The following is a 27,858-nucleotide window of genomic DNA, read 5'->3' as shown; positions in this document are numbered from 1 at the left end:
TTTTATCTGCCTTTTTCCATGGTCTTTAGGCATTTTTCTAGGTTCTATGACCCTGTTAGGTCAATTCATTGCTGGTCTGTTTCTTGCCCTACATAATAAAACGGTACAATTGTATATCCTGGGAATTGAAACCATGACACCTGGGTGCCTCATGTGACAAACATAGTGGGGCATAAATTGCAGTGGTCAGCTCTTCTACCTCAACTTTGCTCCTTTTGCTCAATTTCCCCAAAAAGCACTATCAATTAAATTGTCCATAGAGAGCTTTCCCTAGAAGCCATCATAGCATCTCCATCACTATTTTTGCATTTGGCAGCTTTTGAGTGGATTCCTCTGCCTTGTCTTGTAAGACCATCACATGTCTGTAGTTCTGTGTCTTTGCCCAGCCCTTTCCCATCTTTTCATCCAGGGCTTCCTTCTCTCGCTTGCTCTAGGATGTAGGATGTGATTGTTGGCAGTTTGTGATTGTAAGCTTACTCTGGACCTGTCTGATGGCTTGATAATGTAAAACAAAGCACCTTCAGGTATATATCTGCTTTTTTCCCCCTTTTAAATCACATAGGGGGAAGTGCACTTAGATCTAATGTAGGTCCAAGCTCTTTTACCAAATGGCATGGTGCATTCTTTATTAAGTTTCAATTTGACTAAAAATGAAAACTTCTGGATCAGGAACAAAAGGAGCCCTATAGGTGCTGTAATTTTGCCCTGTGTCTTTTTGGCTGGTCTTCCAGCTCCTGATGGAATCTTCTCTGGTTTTTGTTCTGTGCAGACCCAGAACAGAATGAAGCTGATGGCAGACAACTATGATGAGGACCACCACCATTACCACCACCACCACCACCACCACCACCACCGATCTCCTGGGAGGCCACAACATTCCAATCACAGGCCCTCTCCCGACCAGGTCAGTTTCACTGCCGCTTACCTCCAGGACCCCTTTTACCCTTTGGATATTTTAAGATAAAATAAATAATCCTCAAGAAATAATAAACAGCATAAAGTGATATGTCCTTTGAACTGAAACTAATAGCTTTGGTATTTATTTCCATCACTCAAGGAGTCTAAATGTTTTCCTTTCTCCTTCCTCTTTAAGGTTTTGTCTGTTCTTGTTTATGTTATGCATTTTCTTTCCTCCCCTCCTTTCTATTTTCATAGATATGAAGTCTATTGCTGGCTCAGTATCTAATGGTGGGTTACTTTGGAATGTCTCTTTCAGAGTTTTAAGAGAAAGCACTTCGTTTCCATGAGCTTGGCAACCAGAGAAGCCTTGAGTTTGCTGAGTACTTTCCTAGAAAATTCCTTAGTGATACAAATTAACTGTGGGGTAAAACAACATGAAGAGAAATCAGTTTTGCTTGCATTTTAGCTGGTGAAGTCAAAGGGTCTGGTTTATTTGATTTGGACCCTATCTTCTCCCTTGACTAAGCAAAGCAAGTTAAAAGAAGGATTGACAAAAACAAAAATCTCCTGTGGTCTTCCATGATATTTGCATTCACCCAGCAAATATAAAAACTATTTACAGTGTTTAGGATTAAAACTCCTGAAGGTGAATTTCATGGACATTATGAAATTAAATGCAAACTAGCAGGTTATATAATCAATATTAATAGTATTTTCTCCTTTATGGTACTCTGAGCTTCTTGTGTGTGTAATCCTAGTATAACTTACACAATAAATTTCAAGAGCGATGGGGCCATAGGTAATGGAATAGAATCATCTGGATAAGTATGAATGCCTTTGTTACATGTTTCTGGATATGTGAAGGGGGAGGCTTATTGGAATTACCTGTGTGAAGAGTGTTGGAGGAGGAGGTGCTTATTATGCCTCTACAACTTTTTTTTTTTCCGGACGGCTCTGTTTCCTTTTCATCTCATGTCACTAGCATCCCAAAGGAGAAGTTAAGATTGCTAAGTCTCCAAGATGTTTTACCAGGAGTACAACTCCGGCGGAGCCATTTATATGGCATGCTACATAAGAAGAGCTCCCTGGAGCTGTGCAGCAAAGTAGCTCCAACCAGGAGGCCCTCTGCCCCCAGCCCAGCTTGGCCCTACCCTTTTACCCAGAAGCATTTGCCCTCAGAGTCCTCAACACTGCAGATGTTCTTATAGGACATCTAGATTTCTGAAGCCAAGTGCAGAAAGGCACCAGTTCCTGTTATTAGCTCTCAAAAATAGTTCTTAATTGGGCAATCAGCAAAGTATACAGAGAGAGATAAATTTCATGTCATTATCTTGTATGCCTGTGGTTTTGCTTTGATTTAGCTTTATTTTTTTCAATTCTCATCCCTTGCCATCCCTACCACCAGTCACCCAACCTAGTATACCTGACATCCTACTAATTAAACATCTTCATTCTTATTCTTGGTCCCTGCCTTTTTCCATACTGCCCTTTGCTCCTTGACCTGCTCCCAGAAGGGGTAAGTGTGAGGTTTCATTGGTGCTAGAAGGCCACCCTGGGCTTTCCCCCAGAGAGAGGAAAAGAGAGCACCATAAGGCAGAAAGAAGGATTTGGAGCCAAATTAGGGGAGTGAGTCACACAAAGACCTGCTGAGGTAACAAACAGGCTTGTTTCATCACAGAGACACGTATGCTAATATGTCCTGCTAGAAACCAGATACCAGATCAAATTTATCGCCTTTGTGAATGATATTTCTCACAAAAGCCAGTCTCCTGCTGTTTTTCCAGAGATCTTTAATTGCAAAATAGAGGTCTCACTAGCTTGGTTGACCCTGTTATGTTTGTCCACCAACAAACAGTAGAGGTTGTCATAGGGCAGAAGTCATTGCTCTGGGGCAATGCCCTTTCCAGAAGAGTTAGCATCCCTCAAGGTGTGTCTGGCTAAGATGTGTCATCAGGAGCTTTGTCATCGCTACTGTTAGGAAGATGGTGATGGTCTTCCACTCTCACATCCTTCATCTCAGTGACCACTCTAAGTGACCCATGGACATAGAAGCAGATAACCTCTTCTACAAATGAGAAACCCAAGCCCTCACTGGGGGGTGGAGGTAGTGGACTGACTAGGTTGGGCCCTGCTTCTGATTATTTGCTTGCTCAGCTAATACTTGGAACACATATTCCATGCCAGCCTCTACACTGGCTTTGGGAAAGAACATGAGGGACAAGACAGAACCCCTGCCTTCAGGGAGTTTGCTGTCTAGTCTGAAGACAAAAATCTAGGTTATCAGATGTCTCTTTCAGTTTTTTTCTGGATCATATCAATCAGAACCTGCCATTTAAAAGGTAGTTATGATTTAACTAAGGGCCCATGACTTAGGAATTAACTCTTCAGTGAAGTTCACCTTGAAAGTGACACCCTTGACCAGAAGGATAACTTTGTGGTTTTCAATTGGAGTCAGCAAAAGTATAAGGCTTCCTTGATACACTCTTTCAATTAGAAAAGAGAGTTGACTAAGAAGACCTGGCATGAGTAGGTTGACTCCAAGGATGGAGATGGCAACATCCTCTGGGCTGGTGATCTTTTTGACTAGGAGTCCCAGGTCTAGGACAACCATGCTTTCAGCTATAATCACCAAGCGCTTATATACCAAAATATGGGTTGTTGTAAACTAAGTTCCACAATGTAACAGTCATCTGAAGGCTTGGAAGTCTTTCCTAGATGATTACAAACTCTATTCAAAATTGTGCAAACATATATACTAATATGTGTGGAGTGGAGGTATATCTCGGGAGAAAGTGGCAGTGTAAGAGTCTGAACAATGATTGATTTGGATAAAATTTAAACTAAATGTCCATAATGTACCCATGTTAACTGAACCGGCTTAAAGGGGAGAGGTCTCTTCCAAGCAATTCCTGATTCTGTTCCTGCGAATATTCCAGCCATGAGTTTCCTGTGGCCTGAGAATTGACCAACAGTGTCTTCTGTAAGAGAGGCTACAAAATGTTGCCATTGTCTCTTGAGCTTTATAAAAAGATCAAAACACATGAAAATAGAGAAATATAAGAAAACCAGTCACTTTGCTACTTTTCCAGAGAAATTCATTTTTCCTTAGGAAATTCAATTTAAGTATTGCTCGGTACTTGCAGAATTAGATTCTTTTTCCATTTCTTCCCCATTCCTTTCTCCTTCACAATGATTTTGCTTTCTCCTCAGGAGAAACTGAATCCAAGGGTTATAAGTCTAGACGAGCATTTCCCAAAGTAACCTTTGGAACATTAGTCCCAGGAGGAAAGTCTTGAAACAAAGATTCAGTGAGCAAAGAATTTTGGGAAAATGCTGCATATTATAACTCAATTTTAGAGAGTCTTGGTGCAATTAGCAGATCAAAGGATCTACAAAGTCATATAAGAAAGAAAGCTCTCCAATTTTATTTAATCCAGCATTTCCCAGACTTATTTGATCATAGAATTTTTTTTCTTTTCTTTTCTAGTAACATCTGTGCTCTGAAAAATACTGTTCTCAGAGTATCAGGTGAAGAAACAGACTACCCGGTTTAAAACATAAGTGATCCAGTTTCCAGCAGGGTTTTTCATCAGAAGGTGGAGTTTTGAGGCAATTTCTGCTTTGCTCTGCATACCAGAAAATGAGAGTGCCTCTTTCATTCATTTCTTGGGATACCTTTATAAAGACTATAATGTCTGAGAATGAGTTATCCCACCAATAACCCAGTAGATCTGAACTAAAGGAATCATTATAAGGGTCAGGATCCAGGAAAACAAGGATAATCATAAATACACAGCCCTTCACGAATTGAAAATGAGTGTTATGAGGGGAAGGGACAATTTGGAGATCATATAAGTCAGTAGGGTGTACCAGTGCAATAAATAGCCTAGACCCCTACCCAAGAAAGGAGTAGGTGGTAACTGGTGGCCTGTCCCCATGATGGCCATAGCCACTGAAAATATCCAAGTAGATCATTCAGACACTTTTCAGTAATAATGCCTTAGGAAGTTTTTCAAACCAAGAAGTGGGCACAAGGGGGTACAATAAGCTACTGATAAGCTTTGAGAAACAACACGGACCAAAGAATAAATGGGACAGACTGGAACCACATTTGTGAGTTTATTTTTAGTGGGGTTACCAAGACTGATTTCAGAAAATCTAAGTGGAAACTCAACTTCTCCTAAATGCCCTATGTACCTGTCATCGGTATCTGTTATTTTCTATAAGTACTGTCTTTCTTTGCCATGTCAATTATGTCAAGTCTTTTTACTACTTTTCTAAACATCGTATGATTTTTATTGTCCTACAAAAAAATCGTATTTTATTAATCTCCTTCTAGTGGCTTCCAGGTATGCAGAAAATCATCAGAGTGAACTCCGCACTCCAGCCACCTCAAAATGCCAGGCCTTGTTCAGGCTGCCCTTTGGCATCCAGAACTCACATTCCTGTGCCTGGCTCTTAGGTTGGGCATTGGATCTTTAAGGGCCTAGATCACACTATTTTTTTGTGTGTGCAAAATATGCTTCCATTTGTTAAAGAGTCTCACTCTGATTCTCATTTGTAGGAGCCTAAACAGTAAAATCTTAAACATTTCTGGTCTGGAAACCTCAGAATATATGGCCACTTTCCAAGCCCAGAACTTGCCTTTCTTCTCTCTCCCTCACACACAGGAGTTGGGAAGCTCAAGGACTTTTGACTACTTTGAAGACCAATTTAAAATTTAAATTTCACATTTTACTTATGGAAATCCTACTTCTAAAAGGAAAGCTACAGAGTTCAAGAGCATGGAAACATAATACTTCTTAAATTATTATGGAAAAATGTGGTTGAATTGCACGTTCCATTCATACTCTTTGTTATGTATTGCAAAGCATATTCACACCTGCCTGGCCCATAGTAGGCACTCAATAAATGTCTGTTGAAGGAATTATTCCCTTGGTACCTTTGGAAAATGGGAAGTGTAGATGAAAGTATCCCCATTGTACATGTAAAGAAGCTGGAGCTCAGGGATGTTGTTAATTATTTAGAGTCACACACCTGACAATCAGCAGGCCTACAATGAGGTCCTGAGTCTCTGACTGCTGTACATTGGTGGCAAACCTCTTTGGCTGTCAGTATGGGTGTATTTATGCAACCACGTATATTAAATACGGTTGCATGCCTATAACATCAGCTTTTTCTAGAGTACAAATGTGCTCTTGTTCCTTTTTCCCACTGAATTACGGTAAATTTTATCCTTTTTAAATTTAATTTCCAAACTTGAAATAAAATGTCATTTCATCAGCTCTGTTTCCATTCCCCCCAGCCCCCATTGTCTTTATTTCCATTCTTCTGTTATGTGCCTTTATCTTTTCATTTCCTCCCCTTTCACCTGTTCCCCTTTACTCTTTATTCTTGCTGTCCCTGTGCCAGGGAATTACCCTAGCTTTCTACAACTCTCCCGCTGCCACGGAATTACCACAGTGAGACCCTCAAGCAGTGGAGAGCATGGTACAGAGAGGGAGGGGAATTGTTCTGGGTTACAGAGGGCCCTTAGCAGGGCACTGCCAGGACCCACATTCCCTTGCTTACTCACTTATGGATCTCTGCACATGCAAGGACCTGGGGCAAGGCAGGGGCAAGGCTCTGGTTTCCAGAGCAAAACATAGGATGCTTCAGTGGGCCAGGGGCTGCTACCAGATCTGCCAGGACTCTGGGCACACTTTAAGATAGTGATCTTACTGTGGCAGAAGCTGGTTTTTCCATTTTGCATCCTTAACTTTAGGGTGTCCACTCTGTTAATCTCTTCCCTGAAAATTGGTTGCCTTAATCCTAAATATTGCTCACTCCACTTAGCAATTTCCAAAATTTGTCTGCAAATGTAAATAGTGAACTGTGGTTCTTTCTCTGTTGCCCCTGGATACTGTGTGGTCCTGGTACATGTTAGCTCTCAGCCAAGACTTGAGTTCGTAGGACTGGACACAATTCAGAACACTGAATGTCCACTTCAATTTTCTGCTGAAAATTCTCATAGAATTTTACTTGAGACACTTGTCTCATAAGCTATCAAATAACTTGGTCACTAAAGAACCCAGAACTAGATGTGGCCTTCTTTTCAAGCTGTATATATGGGACAGATATACAGATTATATTTTAGGATGTAATGAAATGATCTTAGTGGTCCCACCCATGTTGACTGCACCTGTACTCTGCTTCACAGAGGCTATAACCCTTGCTACCTTGATTTTGAGATTTCTTGTCTCCAAACATCTCCCCTCTCCCCTCTTCTTACAGACAAAAAAGCCGTAAGGTAGAGTTAGCTCAAAATAAAAATAGCATTCTTGCCCTCCTGTCCTCCCACCTCTGTCCATGCTGCACACACCTGAGCCTTGGGTACCTGCTCTCAGATAGAATTAGTCAGTGTCCTGCAGAGCCTTCATGTAGGAATTGCTAACCATCCCTACAGTTAGGTCCTCATTGAGGGTAGTGGCCAGAGGCCAGTGACAACATTTCTAAATCCCAGGTATTTCTTAGCCCCAGACATGTGTGGTAAAAGCCCTCTGCTCTCCCCTTCCTCCAGTGCCTCCTCGTCCCAGAGGCCTGCATTTCATGTTTGGTCAATAAGGAGTTGGTGGAGTCTCATTGTCCACCAGGAGAATGAAGCTGTCACGGCAGCCCCTCCCCAGGCCCTATTACTTCTCAGAAAGCCAATGCAAGGCCCTTGGATTCCCCCCTTGCCCACAGCCCCTCTCTGGGAAATGGTGGATGGGGTTTGTGATTGATGCCCCTGCTTTTGCCTTGTACTTTCACCAACAGATTAGCCAAAGTGCAGCCCTTTGAATTCTAACAAACAGACAAGGGGTTTAACTTACTCTGTTGCCCTCCGAAGATGGATTCTGTATATAGAGTTGTTATTCCTAGCTTTTGCTTAGGGAGGAAAAAAGAATTTATTTTATGTTTTGAGGTTAAATGAATGTGGGATAAATGTATACATAGTGTCCTGTGTGTATATATGTATGTATCGCTATATGTCAGACGAACTAAGGACTTTTCCACATATGGAAGAATTTCTCAAGATCATGTTTAACTAGAAATTTCTCTCCCTAACTTCCCCTGAGTACATGTTTGAATCTACATTATATATACATATATACGTGTGTGTAAATAGGTTTTCATGTTTCCTACATAGAAGAAAAATTAACTACCATGTATCAGAGCTTACTAAAGTATAGTTACAGAACAATGGAGAAAAGTAGAAATTTTGAGTTCCCCTTGACAGTAACCTAATAAGAAAAGTTACATATCTTAGGTTTTTATTATTGGTTTCCCATTCAAGTTAGTATACCTGAAGCCAGTCTGGATAAGAAACAATCAGGTTTTTTACTTTGCAGACCTAATTTCATGGCCCACTTCTTGGACAAAGTGTTGGGTTTTGGTTTCATCTAGGGATGAAGCCTTCAAATTCAAAACCCTATGAAGAAGACTCTTGTTGGGCTGATGTTTATTGGTTGGGAGAAGGGTTCAGAGATTTCAGCCATTCCCACTCTTGGGCTGGTCCCATCACAGAGCCAAAGATACCCTGGGATGCATTTTGAAATAAATTTTGTGAGCCACTTGTCTCTTTTCTTTTTAGAAATTAAAAACTGAGGTATAACACATTTAACATTATATTTGTTTGGGGCGTATAACATAATGATTTGATATAGGTATGTATTGTGAAGTGATTAGCACAGTAAGTTTAGTCAGCATCCACCACCACACATATTTTTTTTCACAAATTCTTTTTTTTCTTGTGATTATTTGCCTCTTTGCTGGTACTCCTTTTATCACCAGTGGATTGGAAGATGCTGTTTAAAACCCAACAGGTTTTTTCAAGTAGATGAAATAGAAAGATGGCTCAGATGTCACTTTTTTCTTTATCCCTCAAAGACAATGAAAAACCCCCAAAGCTACTGAAACACAAGTCAGGAGGAATGTGTGGTTTCTCACCATTGGGACATAAAGGTGGTGGCTTATGTGTTTGCTTGTTTTTAAGAGCAGAAGCTCTAGAATGACCCTGCCAGGGTCTCTGTGAGGCCACAGGTAAAAAGGGACATGAGGACAAACCTCTGCACCATTGCTGGGAGAGCATTTAACGGCTCCTTCCTCCTCCAGCAGTTGTGAGCTCACCCAACCATCACAAGCCACAGGAGAGCAAGGGAGGCAGGGTGACAGCCCCTGGGAAGCTAGCTTTGCAGATGAGCAGGTTGTCACCAATGCTCTTTAATCTGGGTGTGATGTTAATTCCTGACATGTAAGCACATGAGGGCACGATTTGGTAAACCTTGCCAGACAGCGTCTTCACGCCTGGGAAAAAGGCAGAGCTGCTTAATGCGGCAGGATCCTCCTGTTAGAAAAGGATTTTTCCTTACAGAAGATTTGAGCCTGTGGAAGATTTCAGTCTTACTCTATTTGGGGTAAAGTTTTCATCCCCCCTTTTACTGATTCCTCTTAGTTTTAAATCTTGTTTGCAGTATTAGGGTTTCATTAAAAGATTTGTTGCAGTATCCTTTGAGTCAACAGGGGTTTTCAGACACAGCCTGCACTCCCCAGCTTGTAGATGTAACTCATCTTGGCAACATTGGAGGGTTGATTCCTTTTCAACTTGCTGCTTTAATCCAGTCACATTTGTCTAAGAGGCAGCCCTTAGGCTCCCCCATTGAAAGGAGGTGGCCAACCTTGAAATGTCTGGAAGCCGGGAAATCCATTTTCTGTTGCTAAACACCATTGCTTCTCTTTTTTTCTTGAACTGATGTCATAAGGATCACGTTTGACTTACACACACCAGGCACTTGCAGCACCCTGAAGATAAGGGAACAGCAGAGGAAGGAGAATTGGAAACATCTTTTTAACTTATAGGGCACACACACACATTCTGAAAACTACCTTACTTATACAGCAATGGCACTTTAAAAATTGTTTCAGCATCCCTATATGAATGAATGATCTGATTAGCCTCCAGCTGTGAACACCCCCTGAGATGCTAAAATGTGTACGGATGGTTTTATACACTATCAGGTCCTTTTCACACCTACCCTTTGGCCTTTGGCCTTAATGCAATGTCAAATAATTTGTTGCAACAGTAGTAAACTTATCAGATGCTAACAACAGGGATGGTGTGCCTAGTTATATTCGTATATATTTGTAACATCTACAGAGTGGTTTAATTTACATTCTCCAATTTAATTCAGTCGGCACCCTGTGAAGTGTCAGGGTCAGGATATGATCCCATTTTCTTTTTGAGGCAGCTGAAGAAATGACGAGTCAAGAAACTAGGGGATTTTGTTGCCCACTAGCCAGAAAATAGCAGAACCAGAATCGTGTTAAAAACACAGTTTTCACTGTATTTAACAAAGCCAAGTGTTAATGACTGATGGATGAGGGAGCAAATATAAAGCCTGTCTCCACCCTCACCCCTTTTTTATGACTATCTGGCAGTGGCTCAGCTTTTAACAGATGTTGACTTTGGGCTCTGAAACAATATTGTTGGCCAACGTAGAGCCTTCCAGTATTTCCATCTACAGCTGGGTATCTTGCATCTTTCAGCTGAGAGATCTGGTGCCATGTACAAAAGACTGATTTGTCAGAATTACTTTTGCTTGAAGGAAATAGAAAACTAGTTTCTTCAGGTTGCCCCACAATGAAGCCTCCCCCCTCCCCCGCCAAATCAAGAAAATGCCTGAAGATACTTCTTTAGAAGTGAAGGAGAAAGCCAACCACTGCCCCTCGCCAAATTCTGTAATGTTTTTTGATGACTTAGCAAAGGACTCAGATGGTTGCCCTCCTCAGGGTATCCCTGTGAGTTGAACTTGCTGAGAAGAACCACCCCAGACAGCACAGGCTTCTAGTCTCTGCCTCTCCCTTGAGGAATACCCTGGTGTGTCTTTTAAAGTACTAACCTCTCCTGTCAAGTTCCTGCTCAGCCAGTGACAGTCAGCTTTCACCAACTGGGGTTGGAAGAATAAACCAGGAAAGTGGCTGGTGTAGTGCAAAGGAGGAAGGAGCCATTCTTAGGAGAAACAAGTAAACACAATCTTGGCAACTCTAAGGAACTCTGGAATCTAGGCAGCCTTCTGTCTCAGAGGAGTTGAGTCATTCAGAAAAGAAAGAAACTGATCCTATATACTTACTCATTTGGAAATAATTTGTTAAATTCCCACATCTGAGACATTGTGAGGCCATATGAAGTGAGTGAAGGCTCTCCTTTTCCCCTTAGGGACCTTGAAATTTGTTGGGGTGCTGCTGATATAAGCCCATTTAAGGGACAGGTACTGTGTGCATGTGAGGTTCTCTTTCTTTGAAGAACCAGAGAGACCATATCTAAGTTGTGTCATCCCACTCCAACCAGGACCTTCAATAGCTCGCAAAGAGGGCAGTACAAAGTCCAAAGTACTTCAGAGCTGAGAAAAGCAGAACCAACAAATGGCTTTGGAGTCAACATGAGCTCTTCTTTCTGTGGCTTCAGAGTTCACATGTCAGAAGGGTATACCTTTGTAGTCAGACAGACTGGAATTTGACCCTGGCACCACAGCTCCTAGCCAGGTGTCCTGTGGTGAGCTACCTGATCTTTTTTCCTGAGACTTCCTTTCCATATCTGCACGAAGCCTCCCCAAGCCTGTGTCATGGGGCTGTGGGGAGACTCAGTGAAGAAACACAGAAAGCGGCCTTGCTCAAACCTTGCACAGGTGCTAATACCTGCGGGCTCATTTCTAGTCCAGGTCGGAAATAAGCTAACATTTATATTGTAACAGGGCACAAAGAAGGTATCTGAACCTAGATAGGACTGTCTTCTTCTTTGGGGTCTGCAAAGGTAACAGATACAGGCTATAACAAATACAGATCATGTAAGAGTTTACAGGCATTCCTGACCTCATCACCTGAATAGAGACATCCATCCATAGGCAGGGAAGGTGAGAGGCATGGATGGAAGGTCTCCAGAGAGAAGATATGGACTTGACCCTGAGAGTAAACTTACTAGTGCTCTGACAAGGCTAGGTGTCCCTGTTTTCCAGATTCATACCCATAGGTTTCCTTTACACATGTGTTTGTCTTCCCTGGCTCTGGCCAAGCCCATAGTTGGAAATGCCAAGAAGAGTTGCTTTGGTTGAACCCAGACACAGGGCACATCATAAATCCCATACTCTAGTCCTGCTTCCAGGACTTGTGCAGCCAAAGTTTGCAGAATCCTTGGGCTTGATGTTTCCAGAAAGTTCAGAGAAGGCATGTACTGAAGTAGGGTAGGGATAGGTCTGGTGACTGTATACACCAGACCCTGTTAGAATCAGGACAATCTGTTTGCATCCCTTCCCTCAAGAGAGCCAAGGTGAACTTTCTGGCAGAGACAGCTAGATGAATTCTCACAGAGGCAGTGGGCTGATTTAAAAGTGATGTTTCCATAATTTTACTCTCATTTTCAGTTAGGACAGGTGTGACAGTAAGGTCCCCTTTAGGGACCTAGTCCTCCAATTTCAAGAAAAAAAGCTAACTGTTAATTCTAATTGCAGGTGTTTTTGAAAAACTATTCAGTGATAAGCTAGGGCTTGCCTGCTGGTTGTAGCCAATACTTGAAAATAGAGACCAACTAAAAGTTTACACTGGGCCATTTATCATGTCATATTATAGAGTTCCTTCCCAGAGCTTCTTTGTTGGGGCTAACAAATGCCTCCCCACCCCCAGCAAAAGGAAGTCACCTGTCTTGTCAATGATGGCTCGTTCCTTTGTCCTTAGATCTTGTCATCAACATAGCCCTGTGAGCGGCCCATCCAGTGAGGAATTTTGTTTTATCTTAGTATTTAGAGAATCCCATTAGGGCCCAGCATCTGGTACTGCAGGATTTCCATCAAGACCCCATATAATCTCTGGAGCTATAGATTCATCCTGAGGTTATTTGATAGCTAAGCCTCCCAGCTCTTCCAAATTTGCTGTGTTTTATGGTCACTGTGCTCTGGTCTGTAGCCCACCTTGGATATTCCCATCCCCAGATGCTGTGGAAAAAAGTACACAGAGGACTGATGGAATAGAGGCTTTCTTCCCATCCAGATATTTTGGCAGCTCCTGGCATAGCAATCACTCAAGAAGGACACGCGAGGGAGCAAACACCAGGCGACATCCAGAAAAGCCAATGCGAAGTAGATTTGGAAACAGAGAAACAAGGAAACAGACTGTCCCAGACCTGATAGATGCATTTTGAAAGTCCCAAGAATTTCTAAATAACTTGGCATGAAGTTAGGGTTCAAGTGACATTTATCTGTTTCTTATTTTTTGGCTCCCAAATTTACATTTCTGTGCAGTAAGGTTGCTGAACAAATTAATATTTGCATACAAAGATGTAGGCAGTGCAGGAGTCAGACAGCTGTGAACGTTTGGAAATACTTGGAGCTCCCCCTCTGATTAGCTCCTGCATTTTTGTTTTTTATTCCCCGAGCGGACACTCACTCTGACCCAGATCACTTGGTGATTAGGGTCAATTCATGTTTAAGCTTTGAAGATTAGAGAGACCAGAAATGGCCACCACCTCCCCTTCTATTTTCAGTTAAAAACTTTCAACTTTAAAAACAAAAAAACCTGAAAAAAATGCATAATATTCTGAGTTCACTAAAGGAATTTATCCACATTTCTGCCATGTTAAATGTTAGCAAAGTTTATATTGGACTGTCATATTTCTTTACTTTATTCACCAGCATACAAGACGTCGATCTCAACATCTGGTTTTTAATAACCCTGGACATCTGGGAGCTCCTTTTTATTCCTATGGTGGACGAGGCACAGTAGTGATATTGGCAGTGTATATTTTCAACCTACAACTCCTGTCTGTTTCAATCATAATTAATTACCACTTTTTAATATATTTAATTTGCTAAAAGTGATTTGCATTAGACCACATTTCACTGTTAAGAAAATAGTGGTAGATTTTGGTGGCAGTGGCTTTCCTTTTTTCTTTCTTCTTTAAAATGTAAAACCCTCCATGAATGGATTTGAAACAAACTAAATGTATACATGTTTGGGGTTTTAAATGCAAAATGAAATAAACTTCCCTGCAAGGAAAGTGATTTTACAGTCATTTAGACTAAGCGGTCAACAGGGGCTGTGGGCTGCGTTTTAGGGAAACCTCCTATTTTGTTTTGTGACTGACAAATCATAGCATCGCTCTGTGCCTAGAGTTTCCCTATGGCAGTGACTTTGGGGCTCAAAAATGTTATAATGAATGCTAGGGCTTCCATCCAGAGAAATATACTTACACACATACCCACAACATTCTTCTTTGAATTTCAAGGAGTGGCTAGACCCCTTGAAACCCATTTGTGGATGCCTGGGGGTCCCTTGACTTGACTTTCCTTCTTCATTAGCATAAAAAGGGACATCAACTTTGCTTTTCTACCGGAACCGGGAGGAAGTTTAATGAATATAAAAATAGTATTTCTCAAGTTATGTAGGGAAAAGAGAAGTTTATTGCCAGGAGCAATTGCTAGATTGTGTAGTGATTAATAAGCACAGATAAATTTTACAAGAGAAGACCCAGCTATAATGATCAGTTGTACCTTACTTTTTTTTGCCAGAATATCCCTATCTAAACTGTCAGTGCAAGTTCACACTGAGTTGTCCAATTCAGACTCTGTGCAAATCACTTGATAGACTCAAATCAGTCAGGGATTGTTAACCCTTTATGGGACATAGATCCCCTTGGGAATCTGGTAAACCCTGGCCCTCTTCTCAGAATATTTTTAAATGCATAAAATAAAATACATAGAAATACAAAGAAAACAAATTATATGAAAACTCACTTCAAAGGCCACAGATCTGAATGTTTGAGTTGATGAAAATCACCTTAGCCTGTTGGCAAGATTAGACTGAACTATATTGCTGTTTTTTTTAGGTCAAAAATGGTGAAATATTGGCATTTTTATATGATTCAAACAAATATTACAACAACTTATGCAATAAGAGTCCAAATGGTGAGAAAATGATCCAAGTTATTTTTTTTCCTGTTCCTAGTTTTCAAAAACAAAGAAGCAAATCATGGCAAAACCTGATTTCATTGGGGATTTATTAAAGGACACAGCTCCCAAATTATGTGTGAGACCAAGATATGAACCACTCAGTCTTCTACACTTTGTTTCAGTCCTGCAGTAAAAAGTGAGAATTCTTGTTCAAAACATACCTTGGAATGGTAGATTTACCTCTGTCTCCAAAGATTCAATTTTTCTGCCTATTGGCCACTTCACTAAGTGAGGAAAGTGGCCAGAGCCATTCTGGAAACATTTTCAACAACAAGAATTCAGACCAAATAAGTTTCAGTTTATCCATAGTTGAGCACAATTCTTAAATTAAACAAAACTCTCTTTCTACAAGCATTCTACTGAATTGAAAGTTTACTCTCTTCTCTTTGAAACTTATTTGATTGCAAATGTATAATCATTCCATGCAAATGTATAATCATTCCATGGCGTGTACATCCTCTTTTATGCTGAGAGCAAACAGAACCTGACAAATCAAGAAGATCACAGCATGTTTGAGCCTTTGTGAAATAACCAACGTGAATTATTGCATGCTAAAAAAGTTTGTTCCACCCAAGGAGATGGAGTTTTTTTTTTTTTAATTCTTCTTCAGCCTTTATTGATACTCTAAGCTTAAGAGAAATTAAGGGTATTTGATTACTGTAATTACTTCTCTGCTTACTTAAAAGGTTTAATCTACTCCTTAGGCATATGCAATTCAGATTGCATGCTTTCCAAAAATATAATCATCTGCTAATGTAGACTAATTTTAATCTTCTAATCCAATCTTGACACAGAGTCAGAGCTGGGTGGGTGGAATGTTTTGTGTGGGGGTTGCCATAGATACAAAACTGAGTTATGTATTTGACAAGTCAGTGATGTGGAACTTGTTACTATAGATTTTTTTTTCCTCACTCTTTAAGATTAAAAAACAAAGTGAAGATCAGTGTGCCTTTCCAGTGCATCACGGTGTAACTAACCTTCTCTTCTTTCATTCCGGTGCTCCCCTCCTCTCCGTGCACCTCCCTACCCGGGCCGGCCACAGGATGACGAGGAGGGCATATGGGCATAGCCGGGCCTGTAAACCAAAGTTCCAGTTTTGTTTTGAGGGGTGAGAAACCATCTTTTATATCATTTTTCTTTTAAAAATTGCATTCTGGTGTTGTATTGTATGTGTGTTCAATTGTGTTTGCTGATGTTTGTGACTGTGCCCTGCTTCTGTGTTCTGTGACCACCCCCAAGAGACCCCTCCTTCCTACTACCCCTCCCCACAACCACATTATTGCTCTGCCGTGTTGGGGCCGGGTTGAGCACGATTCAAATGTTTCTGTGTTATTTAAGACATAAACTATGCCCTTGCTAGGATTTAGACACACTTTTTAAGGCATGATTGTGGACTCAGAAATTGTCACTATTCTCCAGTAGCGGTTTTCAGCCAACTGCTTGCTTTTACCAGATATACCAGTGTGGTGTTGTGACTCTCATGTCCTGGTTCTGTCACATGTTTGGCAAGGAAAATAAAACTGTATACCTTCATGGAGCTGAAACTGTCATCTCTAAGAAGCCCATTTGATGGATTGTACTATCTCTTCTATGGCAGTTTTGAAGAAAACACAAGGATCAAGGCATAGTGATGGTGAATGGGTAACTGTATCTCTTTAAATGAATTAGAATAGAAATCTCAGTATTGGCAGGTTAGTGGCCTTATATCTGTTGCTTTTTTTTTTTTTTTACAATTGTGCTTCTATGGAACTTGTAAATTATAAATTTTGCACATTGCATTTTTTTCAGAGGGTCTGCTCTTTTAAAGGATGATTTTTAGCCATTAACAACCTACCTTTTATTTCTGTATTATCTGCATTATAAGTGAACAGTGGCACATGTAATTGCCACATGGTTATAAATGGAACATTGAATCCTAGAACCTTGCTGCCACGAATCACACCTCTGCAGGATACTGCAGGTTGTTTAACAAGTCATTAACTCCCCAGAGTTGAATACCTATGGTTCCATAGAATATGCTGTTGAACTGATGATACTGTATATGACATTTTGTTCAGAACAAGGAATGTGGTCAGTTGTGTGCCATGGTGATTTTGTATGGTCAAAAAGAACTCAATACGTGGTTCTTTTTCTGGGACAAATGTGAAATGTCACAAATGTCTGTGATTAGAGAGGCAGTTTGGGGGGATAACTTAGCAGATATGCCCTTTCCCAAGTCTTGCCTTCATATTACATGGTAGTGGTGCTTCAGGCAAATTTTAAAACAATAACTGGTATTGTTTATGTTTTGCCCATAAGTGACAGTTTTGTTGGTGTGTTTCACTGCTTAGTTAAACCTGTTGCAGGCCCCACCGGTGATTCAGATGGCTCTCTCTGGTGCTGTGTGGGAATACACGGTGGCAGATTTTCAAATACAACATCTTTCTGCATAGTAAAGATGTAACACCTCCTGGATCCATTTGCTGCCAGTAGAATCTGTTTCTTGGTCACATCAGACTATCTATCTCTCCTCTTCCTGCTTTCCTGGGTAAAGGGGAAAACAGCACTGGAATTAACTCTTCCAGATACAGAGTGTTTCCAGAGGGAAGCTTGTCAGTGTGAAGAGGTGGGGAAACCAGAAAAATTCCTAAGGTCCTATCTTAAAGACTCTCTCCCTATGTAGGAAAAACTTTAAGGGAAACATCACATTTACTTATGCAGAAAGTTAATGCATGTGTCAACTGACCTACAATAACATTAAATAAGGAATAAAGGTTTTACAAGGTTAAAAAGCAAACGTGTGAAACCTGCCCACAGCATGCATGGAACAGGTAGGCAAAGGAAGGTTCTATGAGTTTGGGGTGGCCTTGAGAAGAAAGAGTAACTCCTACTTGGGGCTCTTCCATGAAGCTCTTTCTTCCACCATCATAAGTGCTGGGGTGCTGGGCTGTATTTGTGTCTCCTCCTGAATAGTAAAGATTTTATTGCTCTTTCACAAGATTCATGACATCCACCCTGCCATCCCCTAAAATAGGACCCAAGTTGTCATCCTCAGGGTGGAACTGGGGCCAAGGCTCATAGAAAACCTTGCTTTGCTCAAGGCAAATGGAGACAACAGTGTTAAGCCCCTACCCCCTTTATTCTTTCATGAATTTCCCAAGCACCATGTACCCCAGAAAACAAATGTCTTCTGAAAATTAGTCAATATATAATCCTACTTTAATATGTTATAATAAATTTTATAGACTTCTGAGGAAAACTACTTATCTTTCTTTATGACTCCTTTAAACAAGTTTGCTCAGATATCCTCAGGCTTTTAAAACCATATCTTAAGGATTTAAATAATGAGATACTGGGGGAGCCTTCCATTTTCGAACAGCCGTTGCATGTTTTGAGTCATATTACAATCTGTGAGGCCTAAGGAGACATTAAATTTATAACTAAAGATGGATAATAGTGGCACATTAAAAATTAACTGTTTTGAATATTTTGATTTATGGCCCTTATAAAAGAAATATTACAAGAAGTCATTTTACTAGCCATCAGTAATATGCTCAGAATAGCATCAGAAGTTTCTGACTTGGATCTGGTGTTTGGTGCTGAAATGAATCATAATTTGGGAAAAGTCGCTCCAAATATTACAACAAATTGGAATTAACATAACAGCCCTGACAGCTCCTCCTTTTTTTGCCACTTCCAGACACTAGCCCAGGCATGATTTATTTGTCTCACTGTGATCATTCAAGGGTGGTGTTTTCTGAGAGCAAAGTGAACTGGAGAAAGTTTCTTTTCTAAAGGGTTTCGACAGTGCCTAGAGTCAGGCTTTCCCCCTATAAACCTCATCCTCCAGCCCAGCTTTATCAGCATGTGACCTATATAGTCCACAGAACCCCAACCTTAGGACTCCACTCTTGCTTTAACGCTCTGCTGTCACTGTCGTTCTTAATCATTTTTTATTTTGCACTGGGTTGTACAAATTATGTAACTGGTGCAGCTTGGATCCAAAATATATTCCTATATTCTGCCTCCAACTTCTCTCTACCCTCCCTGCTGGCTCCTCCCCACTCCTACTTTTCTTATGCCTAAAATTTACCTTTGGCTTGCCTTATTTTGTGGTTTTCTTGCAGAGACTCCATAGGTCACATTTCCAGCAAGTTGTTGCCCTCATGGGCATCCCTGTAATGTGTGTTCAATCACTATCCTCTCGCCCCCTACTTTTGATTGTGAAAAATGTGCTCCTGGAGCCCTTACTGCATTTTCTATCTTGCTTTGCAAGACAGAAAAAGCAGCTGCTTAATTCTTCGTTACTTTCCTTCAGGAAAATCCACTTGATGTGGCAATCATTTATGTCAGCAAATAACTCTTCATTTCTACTGAATGGAAGTACTTTCCTTGGACCTCCAAGAGGCCCTTTGTTTCATAAACATTCAATGAGGTGGGGCAACAAGGGACCAAATCTAGGCACCTTATGAGATCTAGTGCCACACCTGCCTTGACATTTGAATGTTTGAGCTTTTACTATGAACTCTCATAATTGAGCAGACATAGAACACAAGATCACATTTATTTCTTAGACCACTGAGAAAGGAAGAAGTCTTTTTAGATTGAAAACATATGTAAATTTTTAGGACCTGATTCATAAAAATACAGATGTGGGCATTAACAAGTTTTGGCAAAGGGCCATGATGCTGGTAGGTGCATCCTGTTCAAAATGAAGAAGTGTAGTTCTGTGCCACCAGCAGATGGACACTGTTACAGTGCAAGTATGAATACAGAGTGCAAGTGTGAATCATAGAGCACTTAGACACAAAGACAGGGTTTTTTTACACGTAGAAGCAGTGCTCAGAGGCCAGTGGAACTCCCTGTCATGGCTCCTATCAGGAAGAATGAGGAAGGAGATATTTTATTATGGCTGGAAAGTTTATATCCTTCTTGTTTTCTCTTGGTACAAAAGGTCTAAACACTAGGTTTGTGCTTGTACTGGGGCAAGAGAAATCCAGTAGCTGGAAAAGAAGTCGTGGAAAGAGCCTTGGGTTTTCAGTTTTCATAACTGATGTTCCATTTTCTCTGCAAAGTAGAGGTTTCCTTATACCTCTTGTACAGGGATACCAACCTCTGTCTCCTATAGCTGGATATCAGATGCATCTCCTCCTTGTGCCATTTTATTTCATTTATTTATCCATTCAGTCATTTTCATATAGTCATCCATTCTTTCATCAAATGGTTAAATTCTTGGTTATATGCTAAGAAAACAATGATAAGTAAAGTAAATATGCCTGCTACTCCGTGGATCTTTCAATATAGTTGAGGGAAACAGACCACAAAGAATTACATGTGAATGGAAACTTTATACATTTGATTGTTGCTTTGATGGAAACCAGGAAGATATTGAAATTAACACTAGGAAGCTACTTGGTTAATCTACTTCAGAAAGGATTTCAGCAAGCATGTCTCCAAGGAAGTGAGTTTTATGCAAAGCCTTGAAAGGAGGAGAGTCAGCGGCATCCGTGCCAAGGTGTGTGTTTAGGAGGTGGTCCTAGGCAGGCATGCAAATGGCAGAGGGTGAGAAAGGGTTTTATGGACTGAAGGAGCTTGAAGACCGTAACCCAGGATAGAAAATTAAGACAATGAGATGAATATGAAGAAGTGGGAAAGGGCCAGATAAGGTAAACCCTTTTTAGGCCAATGTAGAGAGTTTGGGTTTTAGCCTAAGAAAAATGAAAACATGAGAAGAAAATTAGAGGATCTTAAGCAGGAACATGGCATGATTCAATTTATGCTGTAGAACAAGCCTGACTGTGGTGTAGAGGATGAACTATCATGGCAGGAAGAGCAGAAGTAGGGGTTCTTCCATCATTTGTGAGAGAACTTGATGGTGCTGACCCAGGGGAGCAGTGGAAGAGATGATACCCAGCAGGGACAAGTGGATAAATTGGAGATGAGACTAGGAAGGGAAGCCAGCAGGACTTTGATAGACAGGTAAGACAAAAAACTAAATTGAGAACACCTCCAAATTTCTACCTTGGGCGTCAAAGCTGGGGCAGGCCATTGTTGAAGGTTGGGGGGCTGAGTAGGAGTCCTGTTCTGTTCTGTTTTCCCTAGGCATCCAGTCAGATAGGCCAGAGGAAAAGCAGACTTTTGACCTCCCTCTTTTCTATTTGCCTACATATCAGCATGGGGATCTTTGGCCTCCCATTGCAGTGACACGCAGACTGTCAAGTTTAAAGAATAGCTGAAGTCCACCCTCAAGAGTTTGTAGCTCCTCTGACTCTCAAAAAAAGGAAGAACTTGAATATCAAAGATTGCAAAGAAAACTCAGCAGTCATATAATAGGGAGACATTTGAGGCATAGTGGTCTACAGAAAATCAAGCTCCTGAAGTTGCAGAAGGATAAAAAGAACCTACAGATAGGAGGAAATGCCACTGGTGATTGTAGTCCCCCCTGAGATCCTCAGGCATCAAGAATTCTGTTAGCTGAGGTACATTTGCGAGATTTTGCCTGCTCGTGAGGACAGGTTTCCCATCTTAACATTCTGAGTGTATTATTTCTAGTAGAAGAAACTTTCTATAACTTGTTTTCAGGAGTTCAGATAAGATGTAACCAGAAGTAGTTTTGAGATGTTTCAGAACGACCATGATAAAGGCTCTGCTTACTTTCAGTGCAGAATTCATTCCTGGGCAAAGTGTGATGTTTTTGCCTTATCTCTTCCCCCACTTTCTTTTTCTGCTTCTCCTTCTCCTTCTCCCTCTCCTCCCCTTCTCCTCATCTTCCTCCTCTTCATCCTCCCCCTCCTCCTCTGCTAGTCTGGAAGATATCTTGTAAAGCTGCTGTTCAGAGCTACAGCTTGTACGTCTTGCCCGAAGTTCTTGCAATCAATAATTCAATAAAAAAATACTTCTTCATCTCAGTACTGGTGTTGAGGCAGTGAACAAAATACAGTACCTACCCTGGAGGAATTTAGATCAGTATACAGATTCTTAAGCTGATATTTATGAATCCCCAAGGATCTGCAAGTCCCTTGACATGGCTAACAGACTTGGTTTTGGGTATGTGCACATCTTCCAAGGAGAGCATCTGTGATCCTCCACAGATACTCATGGGGTCAGTAACCCAGGAAAGCAGAACCACTCATCTATGAGAGATTGGGTGGCAATGTGTTGGGGTGGCTCATAATGGGGTCTCTGAATTTAGATGGTACTGGGTTTGGGTCCTTCTTCCAGCACTCTTTGGCTGAGCGGTCTTGGATAAGCGTCCTTCTCTCTGCGTCCCTCCATTTCCTCATTTGGGGAAGTTTGTGCACACCTCATAGGCTGTGGTTAGTATTACCTGACATGAGGCAAGTAAGACACCTGACCATGTCTGGTGCACGGTGAGAGCACAATCCTCATCAGAATATCACTATTATTATTACTAATAGGCTTGGAAGAGCAGACTCTATAAGCTGACTGAAGAAAGTAGTTGGTACTGTGGGATGGGTGGATTTGGGGGATAAGAGAAAACACAGAATAAAGGAAAACCAAAAGGGGAAATCTATTCCTGTGATCATAGCTACACAAGCCAGCTGCACATTTTCTAGCAGGTCTTAAAGCATGTTTACCCTAAAAAATACTCTTACATTACCTTTGATTTTAATGACACCCAGGTATAAGCAAAGGGAGTTTTGATTGCTGGAGACTCTAGATTAGTTCATATTTCTAGAGGAAGGTTTCTTCCTCAGCTCAAAGAAAAGTCGAGTGTATAACATAAAAAGTCAACAAATATTTGACAAACGACTATGAGCTGATGACTTGGAAGAGAAAAAAGAGGGTAATTATGTCTCAGTCCACCTCTTTCTGCTCTCAAGCATGATGGACTTGGGGGCTGGGGTAGAAGCTTTTAAGTAGAATTGAGAGCAGTAAATAAGTTCTTGTGGGTTTTTCTGGAACTTGTGAGGTTACCTGGCAAAGCAATGCATGTTGGCTTGGATATGACCACACTCTCAGGACCTGAAATCTGGCTGAGAAATCATAAACAAACAGTGGTGATAAATGACTGTGGGCCAGAAGCAAGAGGTGTCTGGTGCAGTGTTGTTGCATTACACTACATCCTTCCTGTGCCAGGGCTGGCACACAGGGAGTGTTCCAGCCTCTCCCACCCCTTTGTCATTTGCTCTAGAGTACAGTGCTGGTCTGCTCTTGTTTAACCTCTTTATTAATGATCTGTAAAAGGGAGAGAAGAGCATGTGAGGGAAAGTTGCAGATGACACTAATTTGGGAGGTGTTGGAAACACTAGCGAGGTCAGAGAAATCACACAAATGGCCCAAAGAAGGTTAGGAACATGGAGGGAAAGTAACAAATCTTGGAGAGTCCAGACGCTCACATCTGGTGAAAATTAATCTGAAACACAGATATCGATGGGTGGGAGGACTATGGAAAACTGAAGGATAAAAGAAAAATAATAAACTGAGTGGACATCAGGAAATCTAGCCATGGGTGAGAGCAGGGAGAGAAGTGCCAATGGCAGTTAGCACTGTCCAGAAATCAGCAGGTGCCAGAGAGACATACATCACTGTTGGTGACAACCCTGCCCATAAGTTGTGTCTTACACTTGGGACATCATAATGTTGTATACACTCTTTTCCAGAGAAGCATCTATGTTACCAAGAATATGGAAGAAGTTTTTCAAGAATACAATAACTAAATGAGGTCAAGGCACCATTTAATGTTGGATGTAGATCCAGAATTCCCAGTAAGAGTCAGCATTCAAACACATGGCCAGAATGGCATTTTCAGACAAAGCATAAGGGATTTCTCTTGGAATATTAAATGTGGACTTGAGAAGACTGATACATCTCATTCCTAGACTTGGGGACCCAGAGTAGACACTTCTCAGAGGCCTACTTTGGGGAGCCATCCAGTTGGTAGGCAATGTTAACAAGCTGGACCAGAATTTTCTTGGTAGTTCAGGGTGAGGGACCCAAGCCCCATCCCTTTTCAACCATATCCATAGCCCCAACAAAATGGAAAACTGAGATGATAACATCCAAACCAAGGGTGCATATTCATGACCACCATTAGATATATGAACCAGAGTGTCTATATTCCTTCCAGCTGGCCATTGAGCCATCCATTGGCTGGAGGCTGTTGGCCACACCCAGGTGGGACTTAACTCTGTCCTCAGGCCTTTTCCCTATATACCTTCCCCAGAGTAGCATGCTGCCTGCAGGAGAAATGTTGACCCACTTGCTTACCAGATGATCTCATGAAACCCATTTTACCTGGGTGGACAAAAGGCACCTTCCCCGTGAATGTGTCCATCAGACACTTTGTGATGGTAATGTCCATTCCCTCTAGCCTTATTTTCTAGCAAATGTAATGCAAATGCTCAGAATCACAGCATACAACAACTGAGAACTTCCATCTTGCCTGGCCCTGATTTAAGCTGCCCCTATCTGTCCCATACAGATCCAGTACTCTCAAACACCAGGCCACACTTGCCAGCTAGCTCACAGGGCTGTTCCCATGGTGACAAAAATCACTGAGATGCTGAATCTGCAGAAGGAGGAGCTCTGCCATTTCTTTCAGCCTTCATGAGCTTTCCACAGCCTGGGGGTCAGCCTGGCCACTGTGTGCCCAAACAAGTCAGGTCCCTCCGGTCATGTCTGAAATGGTAGTCAGGATTCTGCCTGTCCCTAAGCATTTCCTTAGTTCCTTAGTCACTGTATATGCAGAATGGGGCAAACAGAGCTCTCAGAAAGATGTAGAAGAGAGGTTGTTATAATCAGTTTGAAAGATCATTTCTCAGAGAAACCTGCTAGACCCAGAATAAAAAGGCAAATGCCCAAATGGCTAAATACATTGTACTTTCATCCTTCAGAGGGAAACATAGAATGAGGCTCTGAAATAAAAAAATCACAAAGATCATTTTTACCAGAAAACCTGAGCTTCTTAAAGCCATTTTCCTCATTTTTAGTTTTTATGTTTATAATAGAAAACTCAGAAAGTTTAATGAAGAATCAGGAAAAAAGAAGTTCTTAAAGTCCTCATTCAGAGAAAGTACCATTTTTAGGTACCTTTTCCTTTACAGATATGATCATGTAAGCCTATACTTGATGGGGATAACTCCCAATTTTGCATAGCCTTTGGTCCTAAGTGGTTGGTAAGTACCTTGGCTCTAGAGTCACACAGACCAGTTTGAGTACTTGTTCCATCACTTTTAGGTGCTGCCTTGGGCCTTTAAAGGCAGCTAAGACTACTGTTGTTATTTACTCAGTGTCACATGACCATCTTTCCATATTGACAAATTGACATCTGTCTACAAGTTTGATTTCTTCTCTGCACCGGGCAGTTGGGACAGCCCCTGCGGGGAGGGGAAGGCACACAGCAGCTCTGGGGAGGGTGTGAGAGTAATGAATGCTGCCCGGTGCATTTGTTCTTGGCAGTGTGTGAGGCTTCATTGTTCAGCACTAAGGTGTCAGCCCAGGAGCCCGGATGCCTGTGGCCACCCTGAGTCAGCATGTGACCTTGCTGATCCTCCAGCATCCATTCTTCTTTCAGCACACCTTGATCTCTGATGTAACTGCATTATTTGAGAGTAGTTTCTATACAAATCCCTCAACAACAAAGAAAATCAAAACCCCTCCATGATGAAAAAGAGAGTCTCCCCACCGCCTCATGGCACTGGGTTGTGCCCAGGCTCTGCATGTTGGTCTTTTTGCTGCTGTTGTGGGTTACTTTATGCTTTAATTAACTTTCTGGACTTGCATCTGCTGGTGCCTGGGCAATAGCTTGGGAGCACGATGAAATCACGTTAGAGGAAATCCTTTGCTCTCCTTTGTCCAAAGATAAAGACACACTAGGAAATGGAGCGTGCCTGTTTTGGTCTGAGAGGTTACAGCTTGCTTTAGTAACCGCACCTCCACCAGCTGATCTGAATTCAGCCTCACAGGTCCTTCACTATGATTGGTGACAGAAAAGAGTTGTCCTCCCCACTCTTGGAATGTGGAAAGGAGAGAGGGAGAATGAGGAAGTGTTCTAGAGCCAAAGAGCAATCTTTGTCCGTTCTTATACAACAGGCTCAGGACTCAGTGAAATCCAGTATGTCAGATAAGGAGGTTGACAGTGTGTGAGGGTGCAGGGCTGAGAAGCGCCTGATGAATTTTCTCCATGTTATTCTTCTTAAAAAATTATGAATTCATTAACATTTTGCAGAGGCCAGACTGTTAAGTCGTTTCCATGCTTCCTGGAAGAATGTGAACACCTGGTCTGAGGCTCAGGACTCCCACCCACAGAGGCTTTCCAGGAGCTTTGTGTAACCAGGAGGCTCTCCCTGTGGGCCAGGGCCAGGGAAAAATGGGCTCTCTCCATCTCCCCCCAGGGCCAGTCACTTTCCCAGTAAACACTGAGGGCAAGAGTGGCTAAGGAGAGACCTGTAGCCAGGCAGCTTTGTGCCTGGTCTGCCCATCCTTGGAAACATCTTCCAAGTTCTTTTCCCACCTCTCACTCACACAGCTCCCTTACTAGTTTAGAGGAAATCCCCAACATCTCTCCTGATTTTCATCAGATTCCCCATCAGCTCTATGAGGGTGGCAGGCAGGTAGCACTATGCCCCTTTTACAAAGGAAGAAAGTTGACTCCTGGTCACCTGCTCCTTCCCTGGTAGTAGTAATTCCATAAGGATTTCCTTAGAGCATTGATGGTAGTGGATGTTAACAGACACTATTTTTAAAAATTATAATAATAACACTTTATGTTCAAATAAGTGTGAGCAAAACTGTGGAGTAAAGAGAATTAAATAGGTTTCTTCATTTCAGGCCTTTCCAGACCCTTTCAAATCTCCGCTCCAGTCCTCAAGCTCCCACCCAGCCCCTCTCATGAGAAAGGGAAAGTGGGCCTGCTTTCTGAGAATCGTGATACAGCCAGCAAGGGCTCCATCATTTTCCCCCTCTCCACCTCAGGATTTTTCTTCACTGGCCACTTCTTCCCTTTCTTCTGGTCTCACCTTCTTTCACCTCATCTTTCTCCTCTTTTTCTTCCCCTTTTCGTGAGTTCAGGGTTCATCCAGCACATACAGGAGTTCATGGAACAGGGGCAGAGCTCTACCCCTAAACAGCTGTGTGGCCTGGGGCACATTATTTAATCTCTCTGAGCCTCAGAGTCCTCATCTGGAAAATGGTGAAATTACAGTTTTACTTTCCTCCCTTGTGCAGTTCTCATGAAGATCAAATGAGACAGTGGTATAAAACGCTAGCCCAGTGCTGGTACATAATAAGCATTCAGTAAATACCAGCCCCTCTTCCATAACCGTAATGTTTCCCCACTGCCACCTCCTCTGATGTCTTCTTCGCTGATCACCCCTTACAGTGTTGCAGCGTCAGTATTTCTGTAATTATTTATCAAGTATGTGCTGTGTTATAAAGATTTAAATGTTTACTCATTGGTTGTATCCTGAATCACATTGGGTGCTGGGCAGCAGTCTGACTGCTGTGCATCTGTATGCAATACCAGAGGAGCAAACAGAACCAGTGTCTCTGGGGATCTTCATGCTTCAGACCAAAAGCCCTTTGCTGGAACGGTTGGACATAACTTTCCTAGGGTCAAGCAAATGGTCTCAGCAGCAACAACAAAAATATGCACCCGCAAATTCAAAAGCCTTCGATACACAGTCTCAGTAAACTAGCAGAATGAACAGCCAATTGGAATTAGATACATGAAGAGGATACATTAAAACTTTTCAGCCTGGGGCGCCTGGGTGGCGCAGTCGGTTAAGCGTCCGACTTCAGCCAGGTCACGATCTCGCGGTCCGTGAGTTCGAGCCCCGCGTCAGGCTCTGGGCTGATGGCTCAGAGCCTGGAGCCTGTTTCCGATCCTGTGTCTCCCTCTCTCTCTGCCCCTCCCCCGTTCATGCTCTGCCTCTCTCTGTCCCAAAAATAAATTAAAAATGTTGAAAAAAAAAAAAATTTAAAAAAAAAAACTTTTCAGCCT

At 41.8% G+C, this 27,858-nt stretch overlaps 1 protein-coding gene across 1 annotated transcript in view; it reads left to right on the top strand.

Moving 5' to 3' along the window:
- Window positions 1–27,858, top strand: part of ERC2 (ELKS/RAB6-interacting/CAST family member 2) — an 887,162-nt gene that overhangs the window by 701,337 nt on the left and 157,967 nt on the right. The window contains exon 15 of the mRNA XM_047850845.1: window positions 770–904. Coding sequence (XP_047706801.1) covers window positions 770–904 — 135 coding nt within the window. The remainder of the gene's footprint in view (window positions 1–769; window positions 905–27,858) is intronic.

Source organism: Prionailurus viverrinus, chromosome A2, assembly GCF_022837055.1.
Source record: "Prionailurus viverrinus isolate Anna chromosome A2, UM_Priviv_1.0, whole genome shotgun sequence".
Taxonomy (NCBI): Eukaryota; Metazoa; Chordata; class Mammalia; order Carnivora; family Felidae; genus Prionailurus; species Prionailurus viverrinus.
This window is presented reverse-complemented; position numbering and strand designations above follow the sequence as displayed.